This window comes from the organism of the source record quoted next, unplaced genomic scaffold (genome assembly GCF_019419815.1).
Source record: "Pyrus x bretschneideri cultivar Hongxiangsu unplaced genomic scaffold, Pyrus_bretschneideri_v1 Contig10, whole genome shotgun sequence".
NCBI lineage: Eukaryota > Viridiplantae > Streptophyta > Magnoliopsida > Rosales > Rosaceae > Pyrus > Pyrus x bretschneideri.
The window spans coordinates 1,448,344-1,462,860 of NW_025999391.1; the positions used below are offsets into that span (position 1 = coordinate 1,448,344).

The following is a 14,517-nucleotide window of genomic DNA, read 5'->3' on the forward strand; positions in this document are numbered from 1 at the left end:
TTTGTTATGCCCTTTTTATGGCATCTGCAGATATTTTTTAAGCGTGGCGGTAGTCACACAGCTTCGTGACTTTATTAGGACGATTTAGCGGTCACACTGAAAAGTTCTTCCAACTCATGCACAAGTAATCAAATTTGCAGCCAATTACATGTGATATAAAGATAGAATTCTGTAAACAGAACAATGACTAGAGATTTGTGACAGCAAATAATATCTTTGAATTTTTTGTGCTACATTTCACATTGATGCGACTCTCTTGATTCTTTTGCTTTTCAACTTTTGCTTCTGGAACTGATTCTGTTTCCCACTTTCATCAGCCCGCAGTATGAATTCATGAACCTCTCCAGCAGGTCCACCACCACCACCCCTCTCATTAAATACACCACCACCTCCTCCTAACATAAACCAACAAGCTTCAGTTTTGAAAGTGGTTGAATTGAATGGCCTCAAAGAGAATATTGAAGGAGCTCAAGGACTTGCAAAGAGATCCACCAACTTCATGTAGTGCAGGTAAAAGAAGAGAAGAAATTATTCTTAATTTTTCTGTTCAAGCGGTATTCTAGTCAATCTAATCTGAACTACGGGTAAGGAGTTCGAACTTTGATGAATAAGGAGGAGTACACTGTTCTAACCAACTTGCATACACCCAGGTATGAAGAAGAGAAGAGATTAGAAGTATTTGTAATTTTTATGGTGTTCTTTTCTTCTTTGTTCAGGTCCTGTGGCTGAGGACATGTTTCATTGGCAAGCAACAATAATTGGTCCATATGATAGCCCTTATTCTGGGGGTGTCTTCCTTGTGACTATCCATTTTCCACCTGATTATCCTTTCAAACCTCCAAAGGTATGCAACAAGAAAATTCCACAAATCTCTGTTCTTGCATAAGTTTGTCACCTTTTGATGAAATGTTTTCTTGCCAGACATTCTAGTAACATAAGGCGTTTATGTTTCAAAATGGATGTTGAGCTCAGATGTTTATGTTGTCATTGTCAGATTGTCTAGCAACATAAGACGTTTATGTTTCGAACTGTATGTAAGCTAAGATGTTTATATTGTCAAGCTGTGCATATGAAAGATTGATCATATTGTTGTTACTGCTTAAACGTCTTACTTGGATTTACAATATGACAATATAAGACCGGCAACAGAAAATACCCAAGATCTTAGTCTTTCTACCAGCTAATTCAGTGAGAATCTGCAGGTTGCCTTCAGAACTAAAGTGTTCCATCCAAATATAAACAGCAACGGCAGTATCTGCTTGGACATTCTCAAGGAGCAATGGAGTCCAGCACTCACCATTTCCAAGGTAACACACACAATTTGAGTTTTCTGTTGATTCATATTTGAGCTAACTTAGAATCTTAATTTTTTGAGACAAGTTGAAAACTTTTGTGTCAAGTGTCACACATAAGTTAGACGATAGTTGGTGGCGCTCATCTTAAATTATTGTTTTGATTGAAATCTAATTTACTAATAATTACTTGTTTAATGCAGGTTTTACTGTCCATATGTTCATTGCTGACCGATCCAAACCCCGATGACCCTCTTGTGCCTGAGATTGCTCATATGTGCAAGAGTGACAAAGTCAAATATGAGTCAACGGCTCGGAGTTGGACCCAGAAGTATGCCACTTGTTAATAAAAATCCTAATCTTGTTTAAGTGATTTTCCTGCTCTTCTTACTGTCAATAATTACTGTTTGTTTTATGACTGTTGAGGTCCCAACTTGTAATCTCCTTTGCTTGAAAAGAATATATATATATATATAGCTGCCAACTTCTTGTACTCTTCGTCACAATCAATAAATCCAATTCATGAAATAATCAAGGTAATTTCTATTAGTAACTCTTGCTTGAAAGTTAATGATGACACGTGTATATTTAAATGTTTGTGTGGAGTTGTGAGTTACAGCAATAATAATGTGGTGAAAATTGAATCAGCACACAAGAATATCGATTATTAAAAAAAAATAAAAAAATAAAAAAATTACCAGAAAAATTACCATATGGACTCAACAACTCTGATTGGATTGAGCTGCTCAAATGGATGTGACGATGTCATCACATCCAGCTGTGCTCCGAAAAGGTAGGCGAAGTTCACTGACTTTGCTGAGATTGACCATTCTTGTTCCACAAGACACGAAAACCAAATCCAATTAGGATCAAATGATCATAATGGTTTTCTTTTGATGAAAAGCATACCAAAACTTCATGCACTGACTATTTCACCAAATATACGTCTTACAATCTATCACTCAGATATCGATTACCTTTGCTTATTTTGGTATTCAAAAAAATCATAACTCCCCATGAGGTAACTGTATGATTTCCAAGGTAAAAGAGCCCTTGACCAATTCGAAACAAAAATAAATAGAAACATAGTTCCAATAAAGGGAACCCATGGACTATATAATTCTCCAATCTGAGTTTTGCTCACGTCCCAAAGGAATTCAAGGACATATTCAAAGAAATTCTGACTATCAGTAGGAATGAATGATACCTTATAGCTTCACAGTTATAAGTCATTTTCTCATTACTTTGGATCTCTCATTTTCTATTTTTATTGGCATTACTATAGTGGGATTTCAAAGAAATGAGCATCATTTTTTAAGCTTCTCATTACCCGCATGAGTCCCACTACCATGAGCATAAGATTAGATGACTGGTTAGATTACTAGTTTGTTTAAATGAGGTTCCCCGCCTAAGTCCAAGACTATAACTCAACATCAAGCTGCCTTTACTTGGCTTCAAGTCCAACTAAACTAAGAGCACTTTATTATCACAATAAATATTTTGTAACCCCAATATATCTTGTAACTAATCCCTACCCCTCCCTTCTTTTTTTCTTTGTTTTTCTTTTTTTACTTATTCTTTCTAAGAAAGCTTTAGAATATTATTTTCGAGAAATAGAGCGAAACCCATTCTTACCACATGCTTTTACTAATATGGTCGTGATCTGTTATTACGTGCGACTATCTGCACTATAGAAATAAACCTATTACCCGGATCTTACCATTTGCCTTCTTGTTGAGGTTAGGAAAAAAAAAGGATTGAACTAAAAATATTTTCCAGAGATATCCATTTTCCTGGAGAGATGAATAAGATATTCCGACACAACGACATCTTGATACCACCGGGGACGGTAAAAAAATTCTAAGGAATCAAAAAATTGAAATATTAGATTTATGTCCAATGGATCACACCCACCAAGAAAAAGTATTTTATTTTGGTTCGACCTATAATCATATATGAAATGTGGACGGTATAACTTTAGCAGCACTTTCCCTCTAGGATTCATTGCGGGAAAGGGATAATCTAGAACTTTGAGTTGTAAATTATTTATTTTATGGAAATGGTAAACCAATTCGGGGAATTTCTAGCACAAGTATTCAATTAGTTCGGACCTGTTTACTATTGAACTAGGACCAAGATAAAAAAAATAAAATAAAAAATCTTCTATCGAGGAGGCCCGCTCTTCCTTTATGGAAGTAAGTGTAAATGGTCTGATTCAAGATTTCCTAGAATCAACTTAGTTTGGTCGCTCAACACATGTACTCTTTACATGCTTATGCGTTCATAGCACAAGACTTTATTACTCAAACTGCGTTATATACTCATCACCAATACATCGCAGGATTCATCATGACAGGGGCTTTTGGTCGTATCTTGCTCAGACTGAAAAAGATTATAGGTTACCGAATAAATTGATAAGTCGGGCATTCCCGGCTCACCACTGGTGGTTTCTTAGTCACGATCGGCTAAAGCTAAAGTTCTTTTCTATATCATCAATCCAATATAGATCGCATAACATATATAATATATTTATTATACTTATATATGCCCCTATTTCTACCGTTTTTAGCGTGCAATTTAAAATACTTGAACGGTCAATTCCAACCCAATACATTTCATGAATAAAATGTGACCAATTAACCATAAGGCAACAAAGACCAATGCACCAATTGCAATATAATAGAGTTGTAATTCACTAGTCATTCAACTCGTTGAATTTAGTAGATCTTTTTAGGAGGCCCAAATGACTATAGATAGAACCTATCCAATTTTTACAATGCGATGGTTAGCTGTTCACGGACTAGATGTACCTACAGTTTCCTTTTTAAGGTTAATATCAACAATGGGGGCGAGACATGACCGCGACTTAAGATTCAAGTGCCATTGAAAAGACTAAAGGAACGAAAGAGTTTACAATCTGTCACAAACAGACTGTGTTAAGCTATGCTACCCATAAGAAAGGGATCCTATCCGGATCCCTACCACCAAGTCCACCAAGGCAACAAATCCGGGCGTTTGAAATTTGATCCAGCGGCTACAAACAGGGGCCCATTTTAAAAGTTATAATAACTGTAGTCGTTGGATCAAATTTCAAAGGCCCGGATTTGTGGCCTTTGTGGACTTGGTAGAAGGGATCCAGAGAGGATCCCTTTCCCTACCCATATATATCATTTTTTCTTGTTCAACCATATTGCTCTATTGCGAACCCGCTTATTAATTATGAACTAGAAAAGTGTTGAGTCCCACATTGGCCATAGAAAATGAGAAATAATAGTTTGAATATCTTAATTCCACTCCAACTAATATCAAGGCCTTTTGTGATAAAATTTCACACCTGACGGATTGTGCAGGTGGGACAATATTGGTAGATTGGGTAGTTGGTAATTATCAAATTGGGAGACAATATCAGTGTTATTGGGAGTAGGTATTTGACTTGCCTCTCTAATAATTCTACAAAATAGAGAAATAAAATATACTAAACTCCAAATGCATTCACTCAAAAATATTCCCTACAAACTCTTGGTGTGGGGTGTTCCCTCTTTCCACTTCCGTTGGAAGTTTTATCACTCAACCTTGTCACTAATGTAAGAACATGTATTATTTTTTTTACATGTCCTTGTGTTATTAACACAGGACATCCTTATGGTGGCAAACCTGTACTATACAAGTTGTTACCCAGAAGTAGGTTTAATGTCTCAATATTTTATATAACAAGTATAGTGCTTGTTTGTATGTCCTTTTAAATGACTGAAAGCGCTTTTGGTGAAAATATTTTTGGAAATAATTTTTAGTAAAAATGCTAGGAAATCCTTGAAAAGCACTTAAAGTACTTCCTGGATGAAACACATAATTAGTAATTTTTGTAGGAAGCACATAATCGGTGCTTCTTGTAGAAAACACTTAAAGTGCTTTTGGAACCCAAAAACATTTTATCTAAAAGTATTTTCAGTCATTTTAAAAGCACATCCAAACGAACCAATAAACTATATAAATAATGCTACAAGTAACGCATAATATTTACTAATTGCATATTTGTTTCTTTTTATCCCATTATTCACTTTTTATAAATGGTGTATTGCCTTGATGCTTAGGATTTTCCTATTCCACTCACTCTCAAAATCATTTCTCTTCCATTAGCGTACATAAATTAGAATAATAATGTCGTTTGTACTGAAAACAAGTAATTTTTTCATAAAATATAGGGTGGTGCTATATCCACTACACCCATTTTTATCTCTCACACACTTCTCTCAATTTTCAGTTATTGGATTTTGTGAAATTTTCAGTTATTGGATTTTGTGAATTGAAGAAGATCAATGAACAAAAATTAACAAAAGTATGTGAGAGTAAAATAAAGTATGTAAATAGCACTACTCAAAATATATTATCTAGGTTAAGCGTGCATGAATCATTAATGCATGCACACCTTTCTATTATTTTCTAATGACATTCAAACAAATTATAGTTCAATAATAAAATCAAATAATGTCATTGATGTCATTGATGGCAAATAATATTTGGAGAGAGATTGATTATGTATGTGCGTACGTGATTACCGTTTGTGTGGTTTATTTATATCGTTTATATGACATTATTATCGAAAAGAAGGTTTAGTAGGGCATGTCTTGATACCCTTTGACCAACCATATATTCTCCTAACAAATAACGTGTACGCAATGGACGGCTGCCAAAAACCCTACTTTAATTTATTAATTAGGAGATGCTTAATTGTTGCTAATGCCAGGATAATTGGTATTCAGCTATTTATATTTAAACTAGATAGTATATGTAACACATTGTACTTTTTAATAGAACAATTCATGGTACATATTTACGTGTCATGTGGCAGTGCTCTCTTTTCACTCAAGTTTTTCTTGTCACAAAGAAAGGTCGGGGAGCTTAGGCTAAATTTTAATTTTGGGTTATGAGTGTAAAGGTAAATGCTCTATTACGGAAGCTAAGTAGGAAAACGATTTTCTCAACTTGAATATCATTTCAGTGATGGTTGTGTTTTGTTGCCATCTTAATTTCAATCACAAACGTTTTCTGTGTTGGGCAACCAAAAGAGTCGTAGGGGAGTTTCATATGTAATTAATCGTTTATCCCATGCAAAAATAATTAAGGAAACACATAAACATTTAGACCACATAAATGTTTTCTTTTTCTTTTTTTAAATCGAAAAAACATGATTAACATTTGAGAAGAGAAATACTTAACAGAATAAACACCAGTCAACTTGCAGAATTAGTTGGTATTAGAGTGATTTTTTTTTATCAAACCATAAATTTGTTAGATTATGAAGCCGATGGGGTTTGAACTTTCGATGTGGTGCAAGAGCAACACTCCTCTTAACCACTGTGGTAGAGAACCACTTGTAGTACTAGAGTGATTGATATATATGATTTGACTAAAGAAAGTTTTAAGCAGACCGATTGCATAATTTCATCAAGCTAAGGTGGCAAAACGGTTGTATTTTAAAGTTACTATATGTTTATTAAAAGGGAAGTGATTTTTACACCTTTTTTACTCTTCATTTTTTGTAGACCCGTCATTATTTTTATTTTTATATTTTATAAATAAAATATATTGATGAGAAAAGGAGAATACAAGCAGCAAAGAGTAGCTTAAAATACAAACACGCAACAAAGAGCTGCAATTATAAGAAAAACATACAACAAAGTTAACAACGCTGCATCAAGCAACAAAAATAAACACTAACTATTCATAGTTATATTCTCATTCCCGTAAAGTAGAGTCATTAGCAGCGGAATGAGCGATTTTCAAAAAACTCAATAGTCTAATGGTGGACTTAGTTGAGTTGAGAACCACCGCAGCGGGTTGACATAAGTTGTTGAATCTACGGTTGCTCTATTCCCTCCAAACATAATACATTGTAGCAGCAAAGACTTAACTTGAAAACTATCGATGATAGAGATTTTTCCTTGCAACATCTAGTAGCCCACATGACAAAAACAGGCCAAGGGAACTTCATAGCAATAAAGCAGCGTACGCAAATGGCAGGAATCGACGTAGCAAAAGTCAAAATTCTATCCGTAGTAGAAAGCTTGCATTCTATCCATAGTACACCCGTCATTATTTTCGACCATTGCGTGTGGCTTCTTAATTAATTATATAGTGAATACGACTGTAAATAAAAAGAGATGCGAGATGCTAAAATAAGTATAAAAACCAACTCCCTTACCTGAAAGTTTAAACTAACCATAATAAAGTCAAAGCATTGTAAATGACATCTGACAATGATTTTCATCTCTGAAAACAAAAAACATAGTTCCTACGGTGGCTTTTGACTAAAACGAACAAAAAATAACAAAGCAAAAACAAAATATTTCTCATCACGTAGTTTATTATTTTCATCTTGTTCATGGTAAAATTTGTCGTCTTCTAATTCCAAACATGTGTATGTAACGATATTAGCTAAAGCAGATGTGATACTTATACACTTTCGATTAAATTAGATTAAAATGAAATTATTCTTTGAAAATACGTCATGACTCCACCTACCAAATCATTTCCAATTAGCTAGTTATGGCTAATCTAAAAAATAGACCACTAATTAATGAAAAGTCAAACACCCCAATTTACAACTAATTCATTGACATAACCAAGCTTAATTAAGGTTAGGACCAACCCTAATTATAAAACTCTTCAAATAAATATGCCAAAATTAATTTCGTCCAAAAGTTTGATTTGACAATTTATTCATCGTGCAGCATGAGTTCAATTTTATTTTAGTTTGATTTTTTTTTGTCGAATTTATTTAGTTTGAGAACCAATTCAAATAAATTGAATGAAACATAAATGGTACGGCCACGGCCGTCTACAGCCCTCCTGTTGTTCGTTAATCCGCAAAAAGCTGGTGGAAGTCCGTCTGCCCTCTTTCGTCGCATTTCTGGGATTTCCCGCGAAAACTGCCGGTTTTTAACGTCCTCAAATTACCTTCATCCTCTCTGCTCTCACTTTATACAAGAACCAAAAAAACAGCACAGGAAACAAAAAAAATTAAAAATTAAAAACCCCAAAAAATAAAGAGGCTTTGTCCACTTTTGGCGGGAATTCACTCTCTCGCCGACGGAATTCCCAAAACCCACCATTTTTCAGACATTTTTTCTTTGAATAACAACCATTTGTGTATGTAAGCTTTTTTTGTCAGATTAGAGCTCGTTTCTGTAAATATTTATTTATTTGAATTTCTGGGGGTGTCTTCCTTGTGACTATCCATTTTCCACCTGATTATCCTTTCAAACCTCCAAAGGTATGCAACAAGAAAATTCCACAAAACTCTGTTCTTACATAAGTTTGTCACCTTTCAGTGAAATGTTTCTTAGAACCAATCAAATGTCAAGTATATAATATAAAACAATTGCACAGATTATTTCGAATAGAAATTTCACAAGGATATTATATATATATCTCATAATATAAACAATTAATAAAACTAAATTAATAAACCACAAAACACTGACTTGGTTAGGAAGATAGAGGCTTGCAGTAGCAATCTCCTAAGACAGAAATACGCCCCTACACCAGTGCAGTAATTCAAATGGACGTCTATCTTGCAAGATACAACTATCTAATCCAAGTTCTTGCACACGAACTTCGATTCTTGACGAATTGATTGAGCGTTTCTCTGTGAAATATGGTGAAAGGAAATGAAAATGATAGATGAGTTTCTGATTTTATTGCCATATATATAATGGCATAACTTGAACAAAAAACCGTTCATGCTTATCAATTTTTAAAACCGAATGCAATTGTTCAATCAATTTTTAAAAACTGAACGTAACTGTTCAATCAGTTTTATCCTTTTTGAAAAAACTGAATCCAAAAAATCAAAAACGTAACTTGTGTTTTTTGTCCATCCGAGCCCCAAGGCCCAAGGCACATCTTTGACATTTAATATATGCACCCAAACCCTCCAGGTCCAAGGTCCATGGCTTTGGCCCAATTCATTTCAAACTATAAGTGAGTTCACTCACTTATAAAGGTAAAGAAAAGCAAAGGTTTGGGCGAAGTGGGACTCGGACTTGGAGTCCCACATAAAACACAAGTTCCAACAATGTTTTCTTGCCAGACTTTCTAGTAACGTAAGGCGTTTATGTTTCAAAATGGATGTTGAGCTCAGACGTTTATATTGTCATTGTCAGATTGTCTAGCAACCTAAGAAGTTTATGTTTCAAATTGTATGTTAAGCTAAGACGTTTATATTGTCATTGTTAGCTTGTCTAGCAACATAAGACGTTTATGTTTCCAACTGTATGTTAAGCTAAGACGTTTATATTGTCAAGCTGTGGATATGAAAGGTTGATGATATTGTTGTTACTGCTTAAACGTCTTACTTGGATTTACAATATGACAATATAAGACCGGCAACAGAAAATACCCAAGATCTTAGTCTTTCTAACAGCTAATTCAGTGAGAATCTGTAGGTTGCCTTCAGAACTAAAGTGTTCCATCCAAATATAAGCAGCAACGGCAGTATCTGCTTGGACATTCTCAAGGAGCAATGGAGTCCAGCACTCACCATTTCCAAGGTAACACACACAATTTGAGTTTTCTGTTGATTCATATTTGAGCTAACTTAGAATCATAATTTTTTGAGACAAGTTGAAAACTTTCGTATCAAGTGTCACACATAAGTTAGACGATAGTTGGTTGTGCTCATCTTAAATTATTGTTTTGATTGAAATCTAATTTACTAATAATTACTTGATTAATGCAGGTTTTACTGTCCATATGTTCATTGTTGACCGATCCAAACCCCGATGATCCTCTTGTGCCTGAGATTGCTCATACGTGCAAGAGTGACAAAGTCAAATATGAGTCAACGGCTCGGAGTTGGACCCAGAAGTATGCCACTTGTTAATTAAAACCCTAATCTTGTTTAAGTGATTTACCTCCTCTTTTTACTGTCAATAATTACTGTTTGTGTTATGAATGTTGAGGTCCCAACTTGTAATCTGAGCTCCTTTGCTTGAAAAGAATATATATAGCTGCCAACTTCTTGTACTCTTCGTCACAATCAATAAATCCAACTAATGAAATTAATAATCAAGGTAATTTCTATTAGTAACTCTTGCTCGAACGTTAATGATGACACGTGTACATTTTAATGTTTGTGTGGAGTTGTGAGTTACAGTCATAATAATGTGTTGAAAATTGAAATCAGCACACAAGAAAATAATATCGATTGTTAAAAAAAAAATAATAATAATAACCAGAAAATAAGGATATGAAGATTGTGGGATCATGATTTTTCAGAATCGGAGTAAGGCGATTGGAAAATGTATGCTTTAGAAGTCCGATCATGGACTCAACAACTCTGATTGAATAGAGTTGCTCAAATCGATGTGATGATGTCATCACATCCAGCTGTGATCCGAAAAGGTAGGCGAAGTTCACTGACTTTGCTGAGATTGACCATTCTTGTTCCACAAGACACGAAAACCTAATCCAATTAGGATCAAATGATCGTAATGGTTTTCTTTTGATGAAAAGCATACAAAAACTTCATGCACTAACTATTTCACCAAATATACATCTTACAATCTATCACTCGGATATCAATTACCTTTGCTTATTTCTGCATTAAAAAAATTCTTAACTCCCCATGACGTAACTGTATGATTTCCAAGGTAAAAGAGCCCCTGAACAATTCAAAACAAAAATAAATAGTGACATAGTTCCAATAAAGGGAACCCATGGACCAATAATTCTCCAATCTGAGTTTTGCTCACGTCCCGAATGAATTCAAGGACATATTCAAAGAAATTCTGACTGTCAGTAGGAATGAATGATACCTTATAGCTTTGCAGTTATAAGTCATCTTCTCATTACATTGGGTCTCTCATTTTCTATTTTTATTGGCATTACTATAGTGGGATTTCAAAGAAATGAGCTTCATTTTTTAAGCTTCTCATTACCCGTAGGAGTCCCACTGCCGTTAGCATAAGATTAGATGACTGATTAGATTACTAGTTTGTTTAACTGAGGTTCCCCGCCTAAGTCCAAGACTATAACTTAATAGCAAGCTGCCTTTACTTGGCTTCAAGTCCAATTGAACTAAAAGCGCTTTATTATTACAATAAATATTTTGTAACCCCAATTTATCTTGTAACTAATCCCTACCTCTCCCTTCTTTTTTTTCTTTGTTTTTTCTCTTTTTTTTTTCTTTTTTTACTTATTCTTTCTAAGGAAGCTTTAGAATATTATTTTCAGGCACTAGAGTGAAACCCATTCTTACCACAAGCTTTTACTGATATGGTCGTGATCTATCATTACGGTCGACTATCTCCACTATAGAAATAAACCTATTACCCGGATCTTACCATTTGCCTTCTTGTTGAGGTTAGGAAAAAAAAGGATTGAACTAAAAATATTTTCTAGAGATATCCATTTTCATGGAGAGATGGATAAGATATTCTGACACAACGACATCTTGATACCACCAGGAACGGTAAAAAAATTCTAAGAAGTCAAAAAATTGAAAAATTGGATTTATGTCCAATGGATCACACCCACCAAGAAAAAGTATTTTATTTTGGTTCGACCTGTAATCATATATGAAATGGCAGACGATATAAATTTAGCTACACTTTCCCTCCAGGATCCATTGCGGGAAAGGGATAATCTAGAACTTAGAGTTGTAAATTATATACTTTATGGAAATGGTAAACCAATTCGGGGAATTTCTGGCACAAGTATTCAATTAGTTCAAACCTATTTACTATTGAACTGGGACAAAATAAAATTTAAAAAAAAATAATAATAATTCTATCGAGGAGGCCTGCTCTTCCTTTATTGAAGTAAGTGTAAATGGTCTTATTCAAGATTTCCTAAGAATCAACTTAATTTGGTCGCTCAACACATGTACTCTTTACCTACTTATGCGTTCATAGCACAAGACTTTACTACTCAAGCTGCGTTATATACTCATCACCAATACATCGCAGGATTCATCATGCCAGGGGCTTTTGGTCGTATCTTGCTCAAACCGAAAAAAGGTTATAGTTTACCGGATAAATTGATAAGTCAGGCATTCCCAGCCCACCAAGTGAAACCATTGGTTTCTTGGTCACGATCGGCTAAAGCTAAAGTTCTTTTCTATATCATCAATTCAATATAGATCGCATAACATATATATTATAATAATATATATATATTTATTATACTTATATATGCCCCTATTTCTACCGTTTTTAACATGCAATTTAAAATACTTGAACGATTGATTCCAACCCAATACATTTCATGAATAAAATGTGACCAATTAATCATAAGGCAGCAAAGACCAATGCACCAATTGCAGTATAATAGAGTTGTAATTCACTAGTTATTCAACTCGATGAATTTAGTAGATCTTTTGAGGAGGCCTAAATGACTATAGATATAACCTATCCAATTTTTACAGTTCGATGGTTAGCTGTTCACATACTAGATCTATCTATCGTTCCTTTTTTAGGGTCAATATCAACAATGGAGGTGAGACATGACCGCAACTTAAGATTCAAGTACCATTGAAAAGACTAAAGGAATGGGAGAGTTTATAATCTATCACGGACAAAATGTGTTAAGTTATGCTACCCATAGATCATTTTGTCCTATTCAACCATATTTCTCTATTGCAAACCCGCTTATTAATTATGGACTAGAAAAGTGTTGAGTCCCACATTGGCCATAGAAAAAGAAAAATAATAGTTTGGATATCTTAATTCCACTTCAACTAATATTAAGGCATTTTGTGATAAAACTTCATACTTAACGGATTGTGCAGGTGGGACCAGTGGCGAAGCTACGTGAGGGAAAGGAGTGGTGGCCACCCCTCGCCGGAAAAGATGCCTAGGAGCTCTCGTTTAGCCCCTCTACTCTAGTTAGAAATGAGAATTCCCACTCCAGTGATCTGGTTTATGCTACTGCGCAAGAGATCGTCTTCAGCAATTGCTGTCGTTCAAGAGAAGGACGACGAGTCGATCTTCCTGTAGAAGAAAGTGAGAGGAGGTGGGTCGCCACCAAAGTAGAGTAGGATTGGTGGTGGGTTGCAGGAGGAGATAAGGATTGGTGGCGGGTCACAGTGAAATTTGGTTGTTTGTCCAGATTTGAAAAAAAAATAAAATTGGGTTTTCAAATGGGTAAATTATCGCTGGATTATTGTTTGTGTTTGTGCTTATGTTTAAAACAGAGTGGTGATGATGAGAGTAATGGCAACCATGGCACACAGACGTGCGGAGATGTTGGGGACAAAAGGAATAAACGGGATGTTTGGATGCATGTCTTCCCTAAACACGAGGGTGTTTGGTTGCTAGTTTTAATAAGGAAAGTGGGACACGTGTTTTTGCTAGTTTTAATAAGGAAAGTGGGACACGTGTTTTAACTTTACAAGCCACATTGTAGTCAATGAATTATCTTTCTGCGCGACTTGTTTGTTTACCTGTTTCCTCCCTTTTTTTTTCTCTTCTGGCCCCACGTTTTTTTTGGTTTATTAACTCATTTCTTTCCATCTTTTTTTAAGTTTTTGTTTTTGTATGTATTTTTATTTTCTCTTTTAAGACTCCCACAATATTTATCTTAAACTTCACATTATCTATAAATATTGCATTACTTTTTAAAAACAATGTAAATATTGTTTAATGCTTATTTTACGATAATTTAAATCCATCCAGGCTCCTGCCTAGATCTCACCTAGGCTTGTTAGGTCCTAGTCCGCTGTTTGACTAGCGCCTAACATTTTTTAGGATCTAACTCTAGCCAATTTAGGCTTCTTACATTGATTTTGATATTATTGCTTATAATCGCTTTGGTGGATAGACTATTTTCTGCTATGAATATTGACTCAAAACTTCGCACTCTCCAATGCAAAAACAACCGCTTCGATTGAACTTTGCACTCCTTTGAATTTCGTCCCTCCCCTCAGCAAATCCTGGCTTCACCACCAGTGGCGAAGCTACATGAGAGCAAGGAGTTGCGGCCGCTCCTCCCCTCGCTGGAAAAGACACCTTGGAGTGCTCGTTCAGCCCCTCCACTCTGGTAATGAGAAAACCCGCTCCGATGATCTGGTTTCTGATGCTGTTCAAGAAACCGTCTTCAGTAATCGCTGTCTTTCAAGATAATGACAACGAGTCAGTCTTCCTGTAGAAGAGAGTGAGAGGAGATGGGTTGCCGCCAGAGTATAGTAGGATTGGTGGTGGGTTGCCTAAGGAGATAAGGATTG

At 35.1% G+C, this 14,517-nt stretch overlaps 2 protein-coding genes across 2 annotated transcripts; both read left to right on the top strand.

Annotated features, from left to right (window-relative positions):
- Window positions 1-116: 116 nt before the first annotated feature.
- On the top strand, window positions 117-1,785 carry LOC103946640 (ubiquitin-conjugating enzyme E2 28-like). The gene is made up of 4 exons (XM_048564664.1): window positions 117-510; window positions 717-844; window positions 1,203-1,307; window positions 1,496-1,785. The coding sequence occupies exons 1-4, from the start codon at window positions 441-443 to the stop codon at window positions 1,637-1,639; spliced, it is 447 nt and encodes a 148-aa protein (XP_048420621.1). The 5' UTR covers window positions 117-440; the 3' UTR covers window positions 1,640-1,785.
- A 6,714-nt stretch (window positions 1,786-8,499) lies between these two features.
- Window positions 8,500-10,353, top strand: LOC125470260 (ubiquitin-conjugating enzyme E2 28-like; the record flags this gene model as incomplete). The annotated part of the gene is made up of 3 exons (XM_048569084.1): window positions 8,500-8,565; window positions 9,740-9,844; window positions 10,033-10,353. Coding segments are annotated over 3 exons (315 nt in total), but the record flags the coding sequence as incomplete, so codon positions are not given.
- Between the last annotated feature and the right edge of the window lie 4,164 nt (window positions 10,354-14,517).

Coding starts and splice junctions, on each gene's coding strand:
- LOC103946640 (XM_048564664.1), top strand. CDS start 441: ATGGCCTCAAAGAGAATATTGAAGGAGCTCAAGGACTTGCAAAGAGAT. Junction 511..716: donor ACCAACTTCATGTAGTGCAG/GTAAAAGAAGAG, acceptor TTCTTTGTTCAG/GTCCTGTGGCTGAGGACATG. Junction 845..1,202: donor ATCCTTTCAAACCTCCAAAG/GTATGCAACAAG, acceptor GAGAATCTGCAG/GTTGCCTTCAGAACTAAAGT.